The sequence below is a fragment of the Echiichthys vipera genome (genome assembly GCF_963691815.1).
Source record: "Echiichthys vipera genome assembly, chromosome: 16".
In the NCBI taxonomy this organism is placed as follows: Eukaryota; Metazoa; Chordata; class Actinopteri; order Perciformes; family Trachinidae; genus Echiichthys; species Echiichthys vipera.
This window is the reverse complement of record NC_139841.1, coordinates 16919735-16939619: the sequence shown is the minus strand read 5'-3', so window position 1 is coordinate 16939619 and position 19885 is coordinate 16919735. Positions and strand designations below refer to the sequence as shown.

The 19885-nt window shown below is 39.6% G+C and overlaps 4 protein-coding genes across 4 annotated transcripts; 2 read left to right on the top strand and 2 right to left on the bottom strand.

Moving 5' to 3' along the window:
* The first annotated feature begins 1392 nt into the window (after positions 1-1392).
* Positions 1393-5103, top strand: rhof (ras homolog family member F). The gene is made up of 5 exons (XM_083929518.1): positions 1393-1839; positions 2102-2189; positions 3363-3472; positions 3757-3891; positions 4608-5103. The coding sequence occupies exons 1-5, from the start codon at positions 1699-1701 to the stop codon at positions 4770-4772; spliced, it is 639 nt and encodes a 212-aa protein (XP_083785644.1). The 5' UTR covers positions 1393-1698; the 3' UTR covers positions 4773-5103.
* Positions 5104-5702: 599 nt separating this feature from the next.
* On the bottom strand, positions 5703-14393 carry tmem120b (transmembrane protein 120B). Its single transcript, XM_083930379.1, has 12 exons — positions 14270-14393; positions 12428-12546; positions 12007-12123; positions 11850-11909; positions 11643-11738; positions 11466-11555; positions 11198-11263; positions 10671-10732; positions 9360-9452; positions 9018-9082; positions 8771-8839; positions 5703-7271 (listed from the first exon to the last, which is right to left on the bottom strand). Exons 1-12 carry the CDS (start codon positions 14330-14332, stop codon positions 7155-7157), a joined length of 1017 nt encoding a protein of 338 aa, XP_083786505.1. The 5' UTR covers positions 14333-14393; the 3' UTR covers positions 5703-7154.
* Positions 14394-15412: 1019 nt separating this feature from the next.
* On the top strand, positions 15413-16611 carry morn3 (MORN repeat containing 3; the record flags this gene model as incomplete). The annotated part of the gene is made up of 5 exons (XM_083930135.1): positions 15413-15557; positions 15662-15819; positions 15909-16068; positions 16181-16365; positions 16504-16611. 5 exons carry the CDS (start codon positions 15413-15415, stop codon positions 16609-16611), a joined length of 756 nt encoding a protein of 251 aa, XP_083786261.1.
* A 1347-nt stretch (positions 16612-17958) lies between these two features.
* Positions 17959-19235, bottom strand: orai1b (ORAI calcium release-activated calcium modulator 1b). Its single transcript, XM_083930386.1, has 2 exons — positions 19070-19235; positions 17959-18969 (listed from the first exon to the last, which is right to left on the bottom strand). The coding sequence occupies exons 1-2, from the start codon at positions 19181-19183 to the stop codon at positions 18412-18414; spliced, it is 672 nt and encodes a 223-aa protein (XP_083786512.1). The 5' UTR covers positions 19184-19235; the 3' UTR covers positions 17959-18411.
* Positions 19236-19885: the final 650 nt, after the last annotated feature.

The window sequence follows — 19885 nt, the reverse complement described above, 5'->3', positions numbered from 1 at the left end:
CCACTCCTCCCCGCTAACTGCATATTTTCCCACCCGTGACCACCGATATTTAACCTTGAAATTTGACTGAACAGCAGCTTACCTCAGTTTGGGTCTGTTTGCCTTTTTTGTGAGAGAAAATGTTCCAGACCAGAGACTGAATCAAGAGTAATCTCAAAAAGAACAATTTAGTGTATTCTGAATATGTAGACTCATTGATCTGCTCAATCCTGACACCCACTGTAACGGATTTCTGTAATTATTAGCAATCTTCGACTTGGCTACATTTCCAATTTCCAATGTAAAAATATTTGAATGCATATATAACCTGTCCATGAACATTCTCAATCATCTATTTGATAGTCAAAAGGCGACTGGGCCGACTATACAGTCTATGTTTAGTTGCTTTTGATCATTCTACACCACATGATCTGCCTCAACCATAATTTAAACACTAAGGTATTCCACATACCATTAAGCCTCACACACCCACAGCCTCCCAAACAGCATGTACATGTTTTCACATACTGTACCTCAGGATGTTATCTCCATATCAATCACTTTTATTTAGTTTGATACTGGATAAAAATGTCCGTACATTGCACCCTGGGAAGAGAGAGAATAGTTTTTCCTGACGCCCCAATCTGTGATGTCACTGATGTATTCAGCCATACAGACCCAACAAAGAAGTATGAATGACAGATTTCTCCCAAATGCCCCTGGGGATTTAAAATGGCATTAAAAGGGAAATACAGGAACTAACATTGTCAAATAATGTGTGTTTTACATATTGCATGATTAGATTTAACAGACCGGTCGCTGAAGGTTGAAGTAAAGGTCAAGAATTGTATTATATAGCATATATAAATTATTTAATAACCAAAATGATGTATATACTATATGTAATTTACCACAGTTGTACTGGAAATGCTTGAAAAGTGCTTGAATTTGACTTTGAAAAAAAAAAAATCCATATTGATTCAATATGACACGCCTGGCAATGAAAAAGCTGGACGACACAACATAAAATGCATACACACAAATATTTGAAGCATCAGAGAGACGTAAGGCAGCAGGTTTTTACTCGCTATGTTATAATTTGTGTTTTCATGTAAGAAGAAGAGGGGCTGATCTTTTACCTGTAAGTATAAAGCTGTAATGGAGGAACAAGGGAACACAACTCATTCACTGTCACCAGCACATATCAAGGGCACACATTCATGACTTCACAGATGACATCCCAGTGTTAATACAGTGCTGCTGAACTAACTTCAGCACTTGGAGCTGAATATTTTCTGTGTTATCTCACTTCTGTCGATGGAGGCAGTGCTTCAGATTGAGTGCCCACCCAGAAAATGAAGTAGGCATGTTGTAGAGGAAGTATGTAGGAGCAGCCAGACTCGACTGCTCCACATGTGCAACACACTCTTCTTACCCAGAGATGCTTTCAGCGAGCAGACTGATAATAAGACAGAAGAGGAGTGTAGGGGGGTCAATTGGAAACAGCTCCAATGTGACAGGAACAGGAAGTGGTGAACCGAGCGAGCTACCCGGTAAAACATGAGGCTTGTCTGTTCCTCTCTCTTGACACTGCCTGTGCATCATCTCAGCCTGACCAAATATAGATTCATCAGGCTTTGAAATGTATTTAACTTAAATCTGGAGGGAGTATCTTCAGCCCCATCCTGCCTGGCACCAGTTTGATTGTTTGGAGACGAAATGACACAAAACTGTGCTGCTGGGACTGCGAATGGTACCACAAAGAAGAAGGGAGAGGAACTCAAAATTGTGATAGTGGGAGATGGAGGCTGCGGAAAAACATCCCTTCTGATGGTTTACGCTAAAGGTGATTTCCCAGAGGTAAGAAGAGCTTCCATGTCACGTATCTCATCTCTTGATATATTAATTTATTAGTAAAGATGTTTTTCTTACCATCACTGAGACTGTTTGAACCTATCACAATCCTTTCCTCAATCCAAATGGAGCTTTAAGAGTGAGCTGCAATTCCTAACAATATAGGGATCACAAATACAATGTTAGAACTTGTAAATGAGCAGAAATGATGAAATAATATGTACGTATAGCTGTATCATCAAATCTTTCTCTTGTGTGTCAAAAACAGAAATATGCACCGTCAGTGTTTGAAAAATACACCACCACTGTCTGTCTGGGAGGAAAAGAGATAAAGCTCAACCTGTATGACACAGCTGGTAAGACTCTTGATCAAAATCACCTCCATGTTGAACATCCTTCATTCATGTTTTACTGTCACTACGTTTCACATTATGTGGAGAGACCACTGGATGGAATACAGTAGAAACATTATACAGATAAAAAAGCACATACTGACCCAGGGAAACCGTGTTATATCTTTTAAGATATTTAAAATATTTAATAAGTTCAAACATCCTCCAACTGTGTGTTCAGTCTTCATCTTGATGTTCTGAAACTGACAGCAGAGGAAGTGGTAAAGGTTGAGGTTTACGTCAGAGCGTCGTTAAACATCCTCTTTCAGGAACTGAACAACAGTTTGCATATTAGTAACTACTAAAATGCTTTTATGGAATCAGAGGCAAATCTATGCGAGAGGCTGTTTTAACCTCGAGAATAAGTGAAAAACAAAAAATCTAAATCAAGTAAATTCCTCCTTATTAATTTGCCGAATGTGCACAAACATTTAAACAGTTTAAAAAAAAAATTGCCAAAAAACTGTATAATTAAAGCCATTGACCAACAATAGTCAGACAAATATTTAATACTGTTTTTGTTTTTTATTACAATAAACCAAAATCAAAAAGGGTCATGATGAAAAGTTTAAGATAACACGGTGTCGGCAAAGTTTAATTCTGAATTTGTTGACATTTGCTATGACTTAGGTAGAGTTCTTACACCGACGTTTGTGTTTTTAATTTAAAAAAATGGTTTCCAAATAAAATTGTGTTTACTTTTGTTACATAAGGGTATCAAAAACTACCATTTTGTATAAGTGGGGCCAAAATTGAGGCACTGATTTGGTGACAGTGTTAGTAGTTTAACTGCTATATTTCTGTGGGACATTAAACATGAAGTTCTTATGTGAAGAACGACGATAAAGTATTTATAGTCATTTCATTTTCAGGAAAAACCCATGACAGACTGTGTTGGCAGCTTATCTTTTGTGTAGCTGCAGCAGGGTGCCCAACATCAGCATAATAGGAAGCTGAAGGCAGGATGTGGTTTTAAACATCTCCCCTTTAACTGTATAACACACATCATATCTCTGTGTTCAGGCTGTTGCATCTGACATAGACCACTTTTTTGTTTAGTGCAAAAATGTTATTTACAGTCGTGTGAACACTTACCATTTGTCAGCTAACGTGTATTGTGTGCTTTCTTCCTTTTAGGACAGGATGACTATGACAGATTACGGCCGCTTTCGTACCAAGAAGCCAACCTGATATTAGTCTGCTTCGATGTGACCAACCCCAACAGCTTTGAGAATGTCCTGATAAAGGTAATCTTTTCTACGGTACACAAACGACATGCCAGGTTACAGTTTCACGTTTGCACTTTGTAAATGATTGTTAGAGTCCGGTTTGTTTCGAGTTGGCTGCATTCTTTCGGTTATGATTAACTCTTGAGCGTGCATGTGGACATTGACCCCCACTGTTGTGCCAGGACTTTTCTCTCTCCTGAATGCTGAAAATTAGAGTGTAATACCGAAGCCCACAGTCCTATGTTAAGAAAAAAAAGACATACAACGCTTTAGGTCCTTAAATTCTTATTTTGTTTACCCAGTGGCACCCAGAGGTAAAGCACTTCTGTCGGGACACCCCAGTTATCCTGATTGGTTGCAAGACTGACCTCCGGAAGGATAAAGAGTGCGCAAGGAAGCTCAAGGCCATGAATCAGGATCCCATCACGTACACACAGGTAAGGCAGGAAGGAGTGTACAGACTTGGTGATCTATTATAACTATTATATTAACTACAACATTAAAGAGGAAACAGCCCAACCAGAGCCTACAGCAACACTTAAAGGGATAGTTGAGTACACTAATCCATAGTCAGAGTATGACCTATAGTAGCTGACAGGCACGGGAGCCAAGAAATGTACTGCTGTGGATGGAGACAGCAGCTAAACGTATTTTAACCACCTAAAATAAATGCAAATCAGTTAAGTGTACGCTATATTTAGAGTATTTTCACAGCATTACCTTGTTGAGTTTTACGTGAGGGGAAAACTTAAGCTGCTACCCATGCTCACATTAAAACCATCAAACTTCATTGACAAAACAGTCATTTTTCCTTGCACAACATGGAAGTTGCTGGTCTAACACTGCCTCAGTCTGTTAGTTTGTGAGACTCTGGTGTTTTAAAGGGTAAGGAACTGATGATGAGAGCATAGGTGTCAGCTTCAGTTCCCCCTGTGTAAACTTAAACTTCTCCAAACGGGGGGCGAGCCAACCCCATCTACTTTTATATACCGACTATGGATAAGTAGACTACCTCATGCAACCCCCGTTCAAAAAAAATCCAAACCACCCCTGTCTTCTACAGTTTGAATGCAATAACCAGTCTCTTCTAAATGTATTATATGTATCACCTTCTACGGTCTAATTATTGGTGTTGGGTTGTTTTGGGATGTAGGGTGAGGAGACCCGGCGGCAGATGAATGCAGAGCTCTACCTCGAGTGTTCGGCAAAGTATCAGGAGAATGTGGAAGACATTTTCAGGGAGGCCACCAAAATAACTTTGGCCTTCAATCGAAAACAAAGGAACTACAAGAGGAAGAAGAAATGTGTTGTTTTGTGAAGTGAAAAGACTCCAATGTTTTGTTTTTTTAGAAAACCACTCATTCATAAAAAAAATTGAGAGTGGATGGAAAAACAGAGACCAAAGATGCTCAGTGTCTTAGACAGACGTGGAAACAGCTCTAAGATCACTGGCTCAGAAAGCCCTCATCAGTCCCTGAAAGTTGGTTTCCATTAAATGATCTGCCCTTTACCGTCACAAGAAAAGAGACTGACGCAACAGGAAAGACAATTTTGCAAGAGCAGTGTGTGACTTGAAAAGCCTTCTGTCAATGATTTTTTTTCTATGAGTCGTTTTTAGTATGTTTTTCTGATAAAAAGCTTTGTACCATGTCCTGTATTTTATTGAAATGTATAACTATTGGAGTAATAAGAATGTTTTTGTTGTACTTCCAGAGGTTTTTGTACCAGAGAAGTTGTTGAAATTGAATATATTATGGTCCGGAAGCTTTAACAGCTTTGAGAAAAGAAAAACTTGATCAACACCTAACAGGGACCGTTGATATTCAGTAAAACAAAACTCTGAACTAGAATGTGATTGGGGGCCGTCAACCTGAAGGCGCTTATCTTTACCAAGGGCGCCCACTAGTGTTGGAAAAACTGAATGTGTGCAACGGCTGAACAATTCCCACACAGTAAATCGAAGACACACTGTAAAGACTTCCTGACCCATTGTATAAGAAACACAGAATAGAAACACTTTTTATTAGATGTTTAATCATTAATTATCTTTTTTTACAACAATGGACACAGATTGAGATATTGTCAACTGTCTCTGGTCACTGATCATACTCAGGCACCAGTTACAGTCTTTGAAATGAACATGGTATAACATTAGCTACATCGTAAAAATGAGGAAAACAAGTTGTTTTGTGCATTCTGGCAGCTCTCGCGTCCAATGTAACATTGTGTGTAACATTGTGGCCTGTAACTCAATATGCTTCGGTTTTCCCTCAAAATGAGATTCATAAATATTGTGATTCTCCTTAGCTCGATTGCTTTCTGGGGAATAACATAAATACGCCACCGTCTTTGGATTTTTCAAAATAAAAAGACTGGAGGGAGAATAAGGCTTTAGAGACCCAACTTTGCTGAAAAAACAAACAAGACCCTATAATTTTAAATAAGCATGAAACAGGAACCAGACAACGCTAGTGAACTAGAGCAAAAGCTCCAGGTTTGGCCATACATTAATTCATACAAATATTTTATTTATGTTGTTTGGAATTAGAAAAACAATAATCCAGCACATTTTTATTTAATTCATCATTCTGTATCTTAGTCTTACAGTACCAGTACCAATAGCAGCATTTGTTCATATACATTATTTCTGCAACATCACATAAGATGGGGACAACCAGCATGTTGTTTGTTTCTGCACAGTGATGCTAAATATCTGCGCATGGCTTTATGATAACATGTTTAATATGCTAGGAAGAATTAGTGAAACATGATAAACCTGTATTACAATTTGTTAGCATTATGACATTGAGAACATAAAAGTGTAAGCACTGGAGAGGAGTTCATACGAAAACCCGCTTTACTGCAAACAACGGTGTTTTTTTTGTAGAGACAATAGAAGTTTGCATGTTCTGTGTTCATATGACCTAACCAAGTTTAGCATTAGATAATAGTAAAAAAAAAATATATGGCTTTTATAACCACTGCCTGAGGGGACAAACAGTGTTGCATTCCCTTGTAGTCCTTACTCTTCCGAGGAACTAGGAAAAACAACAAAAAACAGGGAAAAAAGACACCAGAGGATTTTTTTTTGCCAACCTACTAAGTCTAGTAAAAAATACTGGCTAGCAATAAAATAGCACAACAGGGAGTTCAGAACTACACATAAAAAGTTAGCTAATTCAAGAAGCGCAGTGCCAAGTTGAACACATCCAATTTTGTTCAAGCCAGAGACAGTTTGACCAGTGCTACTTCACAGAAGTATGAAGTACGTGACAGACGACAAGGTCTTCAAAGGCAAACTCTAATCTGTTCTGTTGATCAATGCTACCTGCCCTCTTTTGCATATGATTTAAACAAAAAAGGCTTTCTGACGAGAATCATGCGCTGCTGACACAAACACCCAAATAAAAAAAACATTCTTACTGCTCACTTTTTATGTACAGGACAAAGCAAGAAACTGTTCGTCTACCACTTTGTGTTGTGTCCGACTGTGCAGTAACATTGACGACAACGAGTCATTAGAGCAGAAGCCTGTCGGTCTGATACTTTTGGCTGGACGCTGCTGCCGTCAAAGCCTGAGAAAAACAGTGGTTTCAGCTTCCTCTTCTCCTGGCCTGATCGTACTGTGGTCAGACTATCAAGCGACTGTGCGTGTTGCTCTCAAAATTACTGGCCGTTCGTAAGAATCAGAGTTTTTGTCTCAGTCATTTTTTTGCACATTTTCCTGGTTTTTCTGAACCTTTTGGTGGACGACTTTTACCGTAGTGAGAAAGTTTCCCAGGAATAGGACGAGAAATGTCAGTGCCAGCATAAATACCTAAAGAAAAAAAGAATGAGACAAGTCATGACATGCATGTTTAAAAGAAAAATGTTTATAACTGGATCTGGAAATGGGAAACGGGTTTAGATTACACAATATTTTATCTTTTACAGTAGTCACTGTCAGATTAGGTGATTATAGAGTCATAACATCTTGCTCTCACTTGGTCAAGAGACATGACAGACTACACGTTGGTCCATGACCAGTCAGACCTCGCTGTCTTTCATGGCATACGCAATGTCATTGGAAAGGAGGTGCTAGGACTTCCAGGAACAAGAACATAAACAAACAATAGCTGTGTGGATGTTTCTGTCTGTGTTGTGTTAAGAAAAGCCTACAAAAAAAGAAACACAATGACTGACTTTTCTTCTGGTTCATGGTCACACCTGCAGCACTGACAACATCTTTATTTTGCACATCATTTCTCTTCCACCTCGCCATTTTTACAGTGAACCTATTGTTCAAAGTCCCGGTCGTGAGGGGACACATGGAAGGCAAAATAATTAAAAATCTAACATGCTAGTCTCTCTTTCGGGATGTCGATAGGTATCCCAGTTACACCGTCAGTTGTCGTCTACTATGACACACTACACAGGATTAAACGGTCAATTGACACAGCCGATTTGTTGCCAATTTGAACAAACACCCTACAATGGCCGGGTCTGGCTTATAAAAGGGCTGATTTTCTGTATTTTTTTTTAATGTCTTAATCGGTTGCATGCTTTCAAAAAAGGAGCAATCAAAATGCTTAATGGCTACCAACTTTGGAAAACCCGTAGCCACAGTGGCTGTTGAGCAAAAAAGTTAATCTATTGACCAAGCCCCAACCACAGCGATTTCCTGGTTGATCCAATAAGGAAGTGCCAAAAATTGCAGTTTGTGGAGTTTCTATTAGGGACAGGTTTCATAATAGAGCAGTTTCTCATTGACCCCCATGTTAAATAGGCCAGTTTAACAGCATAATTAAACCTGTTTTAGGCCTGGTACAAAAAACATTCTAGTGTGTATGTTTAGGTCATATCTCCATGACAACACTGAGGGGGGTGAATTTTTTTGTTCTAGGCTGGTTTTTATTTTATTAGAGGTTAAAGTTTATGAATTAGGCACGCGGCCTCTTAAGTGACAGCAAGCCGCTGGCCCTCACTTCTCCTCTGAGGTATACGTCTGCCAGAAGGACGTATGAGGTGGAGTCAAAGTCTGACATGATGGCATCTCCCATAGGCGAGTAGGATTGGATCAAGTTGAATGAACGGACCTCGACGTAGAGGCTACATCCATTTTCATATGTCTATGCTATTGATTTAACTTCAGGGCCTAAAACATATCAACTCTGAATATGGCCTCAAATGGGCACTGCTTAGATACAGACAGGCAAAGTGCAAAGATGATTTAAAAGAGAAGCCTGTCGAACCTTTTCCTTTTAACCAAACAAATTCCTCTCTGTCTCGACTTGCCTCTAGGCATTTAAGCAATGGATCTGCTCGGGGGATCCTTACCTGCCACTCCTTACAGTCCTCATGTCCTCCTAAGCGAAACAGAGTCACTGAGTTGTAGAGCTGCCAAAACTGCAAAGGAAGAGGAAACATTATCTTTCATAATGTTGCTGCACACTCTGGCTGCATGAGCACATTTCGCTTTGATCCACATTTTCTCCTCAACTGATGCTCGATACGCTCTTAACATCTGTTTATGCACTTAATGCAGATCAAACAATGAATGCGTGCGATAAAGCAGTGGACTTACATGGCCAAAAAAGAGGAATGGTAAAAGAAAAGTGAGGCCTCTCCACATCCAGGACTGAAATCCCTCTGCGGAGACACACAAGAGTAACAGTGACTTGGGACAACATGACACAGAATACTACACAAATGGTTTCTCTGTGTTGGTACACAGTTGTCAATTACAGATGATTTGACAAGCAAATTTAGTGAGGTACTCAAATTACTTTGAGATCTGCAGCACACTGATGTGAACCACTGTCTCCATCTCTCAACTTTACCCCATTTTTTTTCCAGACATGGTGTTGCAGATGGCTCAAGAGTTCAAACTATTTAAATGACCCCCCCGAAATAGCGTACAACTTACCCACTGTGAGGTCCAGCTGATTCCTCTCTCCCAAAGCTCGCAGTCTGTATAAGCAGCCACTCTGGTAGTAATACTGGAGGAACTGAACAAAGCCTAGAGGACAGAGAAAAATATGACTACATGATTAATATGACTATGATTACAGCACAGCCAACACTGTAAGGTCTCAAACAAATCAATTAGGTTCTGATAATTCAATTCATAGGAGTACTGGAAAGTAAAACTATTTTACGGGACTAGCAGCAGCTTATCAATTCATAAAATGCAATGAAAAAAAGAAAGCTACAAAAAAAGTAAAAAAGCCTGTAATGTGAAGCTTTGAACTGAAATGGGGTCATTATGTCCTCAAAAAACCCGACAAGTAGAGCCACATTGTGTTAGTTTAAGCTGCATTTGTTGGTGAACCTTTTTTTGTTTTTCTAATTAAGATCTGTCAGTTTAGACATTTGACTTCTAATCTTAACCAAGAACCAGAGAGAGCCTTGTCACATCAGTTATCACATCATGAGTCTACATGTGATGCACATGTGGTGACTGAAACCCCCAGTGTGTGTGATGATACTTCACTTCTGTATTCTGGTGAGAAGAAATGCTCACAGAAGAACTGTTGTGTTATAAATGCAACTATTGTCTGTCAGCTAGTGGTGAAGTATCTACAGTCTAACATGTCTAATCAATTAATGTAGAACTGAAACGATCCGTCGTTTATTCATTTATTAGTTGATTGACAGAAAGTTCTTCAGCAACTATTTTTCAATTGTTTAAATGTTTTGTCTGTGTTTTTTTTTAAGTAAAAATGCCACATTTTCTCTGGTTACAGTTTCTCCGATGTGAGGATTTGCTGCTTTTCTTTGATGCTCATCACTGTATGCTATATATTTGGGTTTTAGTATGTTGGGTCAGACAAAACAGGGCATTTGAAGACTCAAGACTATTGGCAGATTAATCAATTCTGAAAATGATGATTCGTTGCAGCCCCACATTCAGATATCCATTCGGCTAAATAACAAAAAACACTATGTATCACTTGTAACAACAATTTTTTTACAAAACTTTATCTCCAACAGCTGGTGTCTGCAACTGATGATACAACACTGACTGATAGCACATGGTAGAGTGCCCCAAAAGTCCCAGAGTGTGGCTACACTTCACCGAAGTCAATAAAAATTCTGTGAAAGGCAACGTTTGCTATACAGTACTCACAACAAAAAAGAGGAACTATATGTTTTTGGTAATGACTCAAAGAACATTATGACACCTAAAACTCACACAAAATGTGTTCCAAGTCTAGTGAACAGATTCAGTTCTTACTCTGATAGATGGAGAAAGCAAGAAACTGGCTTCTGAACATCTGATACATGAGCCCCTCTGGCCTGTGAAAAGACACAAGGTTAAACAAAAACTACTTTGTCTTAGCAGTCGCTAACCTGTACAGAGGGCTAAATATTAGGGGTGTCACAATTGCAATTCTAACTCTAGAAGCTTCAATTCAATTTCAATTATTGAAATCAAAAGCAGGATCAGCCATTTCTCTGGCCACATGGTCTTAGTGTGGTACATTCCCATAAAAACATGGCAGTCACATAAAACTTGATACCATTAAAAAAAAAAAAGGATTTAAAAGTGAGTTGTCAAGGCATGAAACCAACGATCTGTTGATACTTATAAACCTAGACTAACAATGGCATAGCCATGGATGCTGAAAAAAGCAACGTTTAAATTGAAAATTGAGTCGAATCATGACCTTAGAATTAGATAGATTTGGAGAATAGTGACATCCCCATCAAATGTGATGGCTGAAACAATGTGACGTGAAGATATCGAAGACAAAAACTCACCAGGTGAGCATCACACCTGACAGAAAGGTGGATACATAATGGTGAGACACCCACCAACCTTTGATCCTGAGAAGCATAAGAAGAGAATAGGATGAAATTAACAACCGTATAACCCAGTAATTCAAAATACTACTCCTGTCATGTAGAAATTAAAATTTCTATTATCAATTAAATGAAAAAAAGAAATAATTAAAACAAGTGCTCTCTTGAGGTTTTACTTTACTGTTTCAACAGATGGCAGTGCCCCTGGATGGACGTCACTACACACCTGGAGCCATTGCTCATGAGGATGCTTTCCCTTATGGTCAATGTGCAGTAGTACCACACCAGCAAAAAGTTGAAGATTTCATCAGTGACTCTGAAAAAAACAGAGACATTTAAATAGTGAGCAACTGTTTAGATTTAATAAGTGAATAATGATTGGGGGGGGGGGGGGGTATCTCACCGATAGTTGAGGAAGAAGAGGCAGGTTATTGCTCCAAACATCAGGATTATTGTCATATAAAGCTTGAACTTCTCATACTCATCTTTGTAGGCAAATCTATGTGAAAAAATGGTAAAAATAAAAAAGGTCAAAAATAAAATAAAAACACACATTGAGAGTCTAAACCACTCCTTTCCCACTGTCCTTAAGGCTGAATACTTCACATACTTTGCCTGGTTGCTGAGAAGTGTTACGTTCACATTGCCCAGGACCAAATTCAGGTACAACCTGAAAACACAAACACAAGAACTCTCAATAAAGAAGAATAAAGAAGAATATTCACTGTCTGAAATGAGTGACGTGTAGACATGCAAAAAGCACTGACCCGTTTTTCTTTGGCAAATATGCTTCCATATCAAAGAAGACGTTTTCTTTTTCTTTTATTTGCATTTTGATATCTGTTATTAGTGTCAATTCTTTCTCGTCACATGTTTTTGAACACCTGTGGAGAAAAGACAAAATACCAACGAGTGGAAAAGTTAACACGAGGAGGAGGAGGAAGATCTTAGCTCTCGATGAACCAGCACGCATTATCCTTGTGTTTCACTTAGAGAGTGTACATTTACAAAAAAAAAAGAAATGAAAAAAAGTAATGTCCACAACCAAAATAACTAAATTAAAACTTGAAGGCCACTTATTTTGCTGAGAGAATTGTTTTTCACCAAAATACATGCAGATGATCCATAAAAGTATGATAAACAAGATTACTGGCTGTAGTGTAAGCACGCTGAACAAAGAATACTTACTTGGCCAAGCTGCGCCGTAGGTCTTTTAGGCATTTTCTCTGTTTACTGATGCCACTGCTGCATGTTGTCTGAAGATTGGTGAGCTCCTCCAGTTTTTGTCTGTAAATTTTGTGAGTTTCCTAGTTATCGAACAAACAGACAAAATTAGCGGAGGACATTTGTAAGGACAGAAAAGTCTGCTGGCTTTCAGTAATAGGCAATAGGACATATGGATAAATGTGCCTTTCTGCAGCCGTAAATGTCTCAAAATAAACATCAATTTAATTTGGTCATATTCCACTGAAAACACTTCTTTGAAAGAGTGAAAATGCATCTTAATCGCACACAAATCTTTGCCAAGCTTAAACAATTAACACTGAAAAGCTTGAACAGAGTCTATATCTTCAGAGATGGAAAAACCATCATCTGCTTGGCCCTTATGTCAGAACACAAACAGTCTGTTATGTGTGATATGTGGTGAAATACTGTACATATTCCAGTGATCATGCATTTATGCAGTTGGACCCGACTATAGCTTTCAGCAGCACTGTCCCTACTTTCCCCATCAGCACTGGTTTATGAGACTCAGAGATAATCCCCAGTCTGAGGTTAGGGACTCATGCTAATCCTTCCCCAAATATCCCCGACAGGCGTTGACATCACTTTTTATATTTCCTTATTCACGCATGTATCACTTACAGGGTCACATAGCGTGGAACTGCATACAAGACCAAAAAAGGTCAATCTCTGTTAAAAGACTTCAACATAAAAGCCCCAAACAAAGGTGTTTTGATAGACCTGCTTGGTGGATAGTGTTCAAATGTGCACAATGTAAACCATCTTGGACAGTAAAAACTGAACTTTATCTGGTTGCAAAATCTGAAAAGGTGAAATTGATAAAATACTGGCTGCAGAACTAGACACTGGGGAATGTAACGAGAGAAATAGACTCATTTCAGAGCAAACGGTCATTGTGGTTTCTATGTATGTACTGTATATCACACGCCAGTTTTCGCAATGTTAACATGTACTTGGCAGGCGTGTGTTATTCTTAAGGTTTACCACAGGCCAACAGTGTGCACATGACCAAGTCTATTCAAAACCACAGACCCTAGAGTAGGGGCTTGATGCACAGATGTAAAATATACAATATTAAAAGGAAGCTACTGACAATAGACGCTTGGTAAAATATTGCAAATTAGTTACAGACCAGGTTTTAAATGTTGATGGCATCAGAGGTCCACGTCAGTTACCTTGTAGGCTACTGGCATGGGCAGGATGGGTGGTCGTGCCTCAACACCACATGATGCTATATTATTATGCCTTAAAGTGAGCTGTATAATTTCCTATTATAGATTTATAATACTGTTGTTTGAAGTCAGCTAGCTAGCGAACGTGAGCTAGCATGGTAATGATGAGTGGTGGTGCATTCAATGGCCACGGCATGATTTACTCAAGCGCGGCGTTGCCTTCACGACACCTGAGTAACTTTAGTAGCATTAATTTAACATAATTCAACCTGCACAATACCACGCTCTGTGGTTAGCTAAGTTACTGTAGCTGCTCATTAGCCGCCTTTCACAATAGCAGCAAGACAAGAAACCTGCTACTGACGTTAGCGGCTGTAAAAGAAGGATGTTACAGTAAAGTCAAACATACAGTTTCCAGCCGTTAGATATCGCTACCAACAGCAGTTATTTATTGGCTCAAAGCTGCGTTCACGGCTGACCTGAGAATGAATGGCGAATAGGAAAGAGCCATTCAAACTAACGTGACGTTATAGCCACGAGAGCATCGGCTCACTACCATCCCAGCCAGCAGTCTACCATCCATTATGTACTTGTTTAAAGTGCTGTCTGTCACCTGTAATTGTTGATATTCCTCGTCAATTTCCTCCCACTCCGTCTGAAACTTCGGTTTGGACATTGTGTTACCGTAGCTGATGTCGCGAGGAGGACGGCGTCACCAGCTTTCACCCCGAAGCGCTCCTCACACAAGGCCAATGGAAGGAGGCTCGGACACCACACCAGGCTGACTGTCCACTTTGACTGGTTTCCAGGGCGCATGCGCACATTCTAAAAACACGGTCGGACAACCGTTGTGGAGGAACCTGAATACACTAAATACATTGATAAAAAAATTAAAATAAATAAAAAACGACGTAGGCATAAGTTGGGGCCTCCCAGGCACAATTTACTCTAATTTAAGAGGTAGTTTTAATTAATTACCACCGCACCAACTACACAACACAGAATTCTGTTGCTAGGATACAGCGAATGCTCAGCTCTCTCACGGTTGCAGCCACAGGCTAGTGAAGTTTATACTGCCAACGTTAGTTGTGTAAAATGCTTTCTTAATTTATTCAGCCACGTTAGTTAGCGTTACTGAGTTTACCAGCGGACTGAGTAAGGATTAAGTCATCCGCTTGGACACATCGCTAAGGTACATGTATTTTGCTTTGAATGAGTGTTTTACTTCCTAATTTGGCCAGTGTTAAGTTACACTAACGTTATATAAAAGCTAACACGAACTACTAACTTAGCTTGCTTACAACAACGTAATGACGTTAACCAACGTACCTATCTAGCTGACGTGCCAATTTAAACAATTAACATTAACTGTAGCCCCATGTTCACTAGTTTGCACTATGGTTTGCATCCTACTTTATTGTTTTTTTCATGCTTTTTTACATCAGCACTTTCATAATAAAATAAATAAACATGCTCTAATGGTATTTTACACATACATTATAGTATGCATCGTTATGTGATGTTTTTATTCAAACCATGAGTTCTCACGTGCACACATTTCTCCCACCTTGTTAATGTTAGCTGACTGTCAATCCATTTGATCTCCTGCATTGAAAGAATGACAGTTCATATTTTCTCCTGCTGTATTGAGATTGTTAATATAGGGGGAAAATGCTTAAAATAGGCAAACCCATACAGCTTCATGGGTATAACATGCCATTTATGTTATAGGGTGTTCATCATACTACGCCCAGCCATGCCATATTGTAAAACATCTAAAAAAAGTCAGCCATTGTCAACGTTGCTAGATATCAAGTCACAGAAATGTGGACTGAGGAGCACAGTTTTCTCGGCCAATGGAAATGAATACACTGGAGAGTGGCAGGACAACAAGAAGCATGGTGAGACACCTTTAGATGTGAGCTTCCACTAAACCCAAAAATCCGTGAACACTTGTTTACACCACGATATTGCTAAAATGTTGCATATTATTGTTTATTCCAAGGAAAGGGAACCCAGGTCTGGAAGAAGTCTGGTTCCATTCATTACGGAGAGTGGAAATTTGGAAAACGTGACGGGTATGGTACATACAGTGTTCTGCTCTCAGAACCAAAGGAATATGCCAGGAAGTACTGTGGTGGATGGAAAAATGGAAAGAAGCATGTAAGTATTGGAAATTCTGTTATCCATCCACACTGTCACACGTTTGTACCCTCTGTGATATATTTTGCATCATTTTCTATCTCTTTAAGGGGTATGGGATGTACTTCTACAACAACTCAGCAGTTTATGAGGGGGAGTGGAGTGAGGACCAGCGGGGTGGCTGGGGAAGGATGTACCATGAGAGCGGAGATATCTATGAGGGAGAGTGGATGAAGGATAAGAATCATGGACAGGGCATCATCCGATTTGGTAAGAGCATTTTCCCTTACATTCATTAAAAAAAAAAAAAAATAGATCATAGTATAACGGGGCAAGATGATGGATTTTTTTTTTAAATTTAACTTTCCAATTTGTGTCCAAGCTAATGGAAATTGGTATGAAGGCACCTGGCAAGATGGCAAGAAGAACGGTCATGGGAAGTTCTACTATTGTGACAAAGGCCAGCTTTATGAAGGCTTTTGGGTAGATGGAGTAGCAAAATGCGGGACCCTGTCTGATTTTGGGAGGAATGAAGCACCAAAACCAACAAAGTATCCAATTCCACAGGTACATTTTCACTGTGGATACTTTTGCAACATTTACAAACAGTCTGTCACCACGTGTTACGCAATCAAATAATTATGAACAAAGTACTTTTCCAATGCATGATTGTGTAATAAAATATGAACTCATCTTTTTTTCAAGCTACACCTGGTGGATATGCAGTTGGTTTTAAGGGAAGCTCAGTCAGCCTACCGTGAGAGGATCAACAGCAAGTTTCCACTCCACGACACACTCACAGACAAAGAATAAAAATAATTCAGCACGTTTTCATTCATTCATCTTCAACCGCTTATCCCGGGGTTGGGGTCGGGGTCGCGGGGTGTGCTGGAGCCGATCCCAGCTGACATCGGGCGTGAGGCGGGGTACACACTGGACAGGACGCCAGTCTATCCGAGGCACATAGAAACGAACATAGACAGACAACCATTCACACCTACAGGCAATTTTAGAGTCCTCACAATTTGTCAAAATATTTATGCCCAAGTAGTTTGTCCTCATCTGTGACACAAACCAAAAACATCTATTGAATTTCAATTGTGCTGAACGTTAATCAAATTTACTACCGGCACAGTTTAAACACTGCAACTGTGATGACTAAAAGTCTCGCTGCTAAAACATTATCATAAATAATAATAGATCAGTTAAATGCTAGAGCTCCAGAAACTTCATCAGACAACATACTCAAAGACAAATACCTAATGATAAGCCTAATTGCTGAATTAACTGCATTAGACAAAGTGGATATTCATGTACACCTATAATCAAAGGCTATCAAAGCTGTTAATCTGATCAATTCAATACTGTACTTGGAATATCCAAAAGACACTTTGACTTATTTTTCTTAAAGGGCTAAATCAGATATTACTGTATTTTCTGTACACTGCACTCTGACAATACACCCCATCCTCTAATTATGAGGGAATATCTGCACCCATCAACAATCAACATCTGAGTAACCTTCACTTCTTTACTTCTACTTTCACTACAGACTGATAACTCAGATTGATCGTTTCCTCTAAGTTAATGAGAATAAAACCCCAGTTAAATTAAATTTGAATATACATCAGCATGATTGAAAAGCACTCCACAGGTACTCTTAAGGGTGGATGATAAAAGCTACATGCTAATTCAGGATATGTGAGACGAGTGCCCAGGCTTTACAGAATGAAGCACAGAAGAACACTGGTGTCTAATATTAACATGTACTCCACAGAGATTTCTTTAGAAATATCAAGTGTCAAGAGGCTAAATGACAGTTAGGGCAGGCTCAGTTGGTTATCCAGCATGAGGGTGATGGTAGTTAAAAAACAGATACGTGTCGAATGTACTCATGATCTTAAAATGTTGCATTTGCAAAGTTTTCTCAGTGTGAATTAGCCTTTGTCAATAACTGCAAATAAATGACATAGACAACAAATGCACATCCAAATTATTTTTTAAAATGGAGAGCCAGAATTTGGTTAAAAAAGAGAGAAAGTTTATTTTAACAGCACAGCCTGTGCTACAGATGTCAGCAATTATACCGTACTAATAATACTGTAGTTTTAGCAGCTGTAGTCAGTCTACACAAACAGCAATCATTACAAAAACAGTCAGTGGACATTACCATAAATCATGTACACAGTGAATAAGAAGGGAAGAGTTCAAATCTTGTGGTTAACAAAACACAAGTTAATATATATTAACAAATGCTGTGTTCACTGACAAATGGGTAAGTAAATGCAGCAGGCAACAGACAGGTTTCCACGTTATACGTCAGATATCTCTGCCCTTATGTAAGAGATAAATCAAGCAACTATCAAAGACTTCAATTAAGACTTTCCAATTTCAAGTCACATGCATTGCAGCAGATTCGTGAGTTCACAGTTGATCAAACATGTTTTCTAAAAAATACAACTCTTTCCACAAAAGTAAATATCACAACAAAAAGGTGAGACGTCTTCACTCCTGTAAAAAATAAAAAAGAACTAGAAGCCAATAATGTGGCTTCTGGCTTGGAGATATCCCAAGCAGTCAGTTCCACCACACATGCACACCCGCCATACTTCACTATGGGAAATGTGAGCTTGGAGACTGCAAGATGGAAGACTCCCCTCTGTTGTCCAGCTCGTTTTGTAGCCTGGTGAGATTGGAGAGCTCCTCCAGCTCCTGAAACTGTCTGTCAGTCTTGTGGCTGACCAATGAGCGGTAGAAATGCACAGCAAAGACTATGAAGACTAAACCAAAGGGGACCATAATAGAAGTGGAGGTAATAGCAGCGGCCACACCAGCTGAAACTGTATTATTGCTGGACTTGTTGAACTTAACTGGCAAAAACTTCACCCAGCAGAGAAGAACCACCTCAGCTAGAAAGAGTAAAGTACCGATAACTGTAGAAAAAGCCCATGCCAGTTCAATGTGCCGGTGCATTCGCTCGTGGGGAGACTCCTTCACAGAGTTGAGGTTGTGGACATTGCTGACAGCCTCTATATTGGGCAAAATGCAGGTGCTGACCATCAGAGCGAAGAGGTGAACAGCCACAAGCACAGTGGTGCAGGCACTGAAGGCAATAAGGAGAGCAGGTGGGTAAGGGTAGCTGTTATCCAGCTGCACTTCTACCATAGCCACCTGGGAAGAAGAGAACAACTTTATACACGTGGTAATAACGTGTAATGTGACTGTTTCATCTACAGACGAGCAAAGAGGATGGTTTGAAGACATATGTTACCATAGCAAATCCAGAAAGTAGAGCTGATGTCCGACTGGAAGCCTTCAGTTTAGCTCGACTCAGATACAGCTTCCTCCAGGACAGTGCTTGCAGTGAATGCTCGTTCAGACTCATGTTGCTCCTCTCTCCCCTGTTATACCAAAGGCCTGTGTGTGCGCAGCGCTGGCGGAGTTACCTTGTTACTCTTGCGGACAGAAACCAGCGTTCAACATGCCAACAGTGTACACTTACAAAACATCCAACCTCGCCAGCTGACGGAACTGCGGAAGCTATTTTTTTTTTCCTCCTCCACCGCCAGTCCTCAGTCAGGCGTGTACTGCCCACTTGCCTGCACCTTACATTACCCAGAAGCCTGCGCGCTCCGAGGCGAACATCCGCTACTAAAAATCAACTGACGGTCGCATTTCCTCTGTTTACGTATCAGCCCTTAGTCAATATTGATGTTATTACCACGGTCAATATGTTGTAATTGTCAAGCAATGTGTCAACATAAACGGTTAAACCCACAATTATTCAAGTCCACGTGACACACGACACGTCCCAGCGTCTGCAGAAATGTGAATTATTACAAGAATGAATGAAAGTAGATGGATTGTTATAATAAACGCACGCCTTTGTAGTAAAATTCAATTAAATGTACCGTCGTAGGCTAAGTTATTCGATAAAAATTGTTTAAACGTAATAGCTTTTTTTTTTGCACACGACCACAAACAAACTGATTGGTGGGATAAATGTGTCTTCTTTGTAAAAACCAGTTGACAAAGCAGTGTGTGCACTAACATGCAGTGACGTTGTCCAACAATGTTTTGGTTCCTG

What these genes read in the sequence shown, in the direction of transcription:
- orai1b (XM_083930386.1), bottom strand. Translation starts at nt 19,183, where the DNA reads ATGAGTCTGAACGAGCATTCACTGCAAGCACTGTCCTGGAGGAAGCTG. An exon ending in TACTTTCTGGATTTGCTATG is followed by an intron (nt 18,970 to 19,069) that starts GTAACATATGTC and finishes TCTTCTTCCCAG; the next exon opens with GTGGCTATGGTAGAAGTGCA.
- rhof (XM_083929518.1), top strand. Translation starts at nt 1,699, where the DNA reads ATGACACAAAACTGTGCTGCTGGGACTGCGAATGGTACCACAAAGAAG. An exon ending in TTGAGAATGTCCTGATAAAG is followed by an intron (nt 3,473 to 3,756) that starts GTAATCTTTTCT and finishes TTGTTTACCCAG; the next exon opens with TGGCACCCAGAGGTAAAGCA. An exon ending in ATCCCATCACGTACACACAG is followed by an intron (nt 3,892 to 4,607) that starts GTAAGGCAGGAA and finishes TTTGGGATGTAG; the next exon opens with GGTGAGGAGACCCGGCGGCA.
- tmem120b (XM_083930379.1), bottom strand. Translation starts at nt 14,332, where the DNA reads ATGTCCAAACCGAAGTTTCAGACGGAGTGGGAGGAAATTGACGAGGAA. An exon ending in TCAGGTGTGATGCTCACCTG is followed by an intron (nt 10,733 to 11,197) that starts GTGAGTTTTTGT and finishes GTCTTTTCACAG; the next exon opens with GCCAGAGGGGCTCATGTATC. An exon ending in TGCTTTCTCCATCTATCAGA is followed by an intron (nt 9,453 to 10,670) that starts GTAAGAACTGAA and finishes TCTGTCCTCTAG; the next exon opens with GCTTTGTTCAGTTCCTCCAG.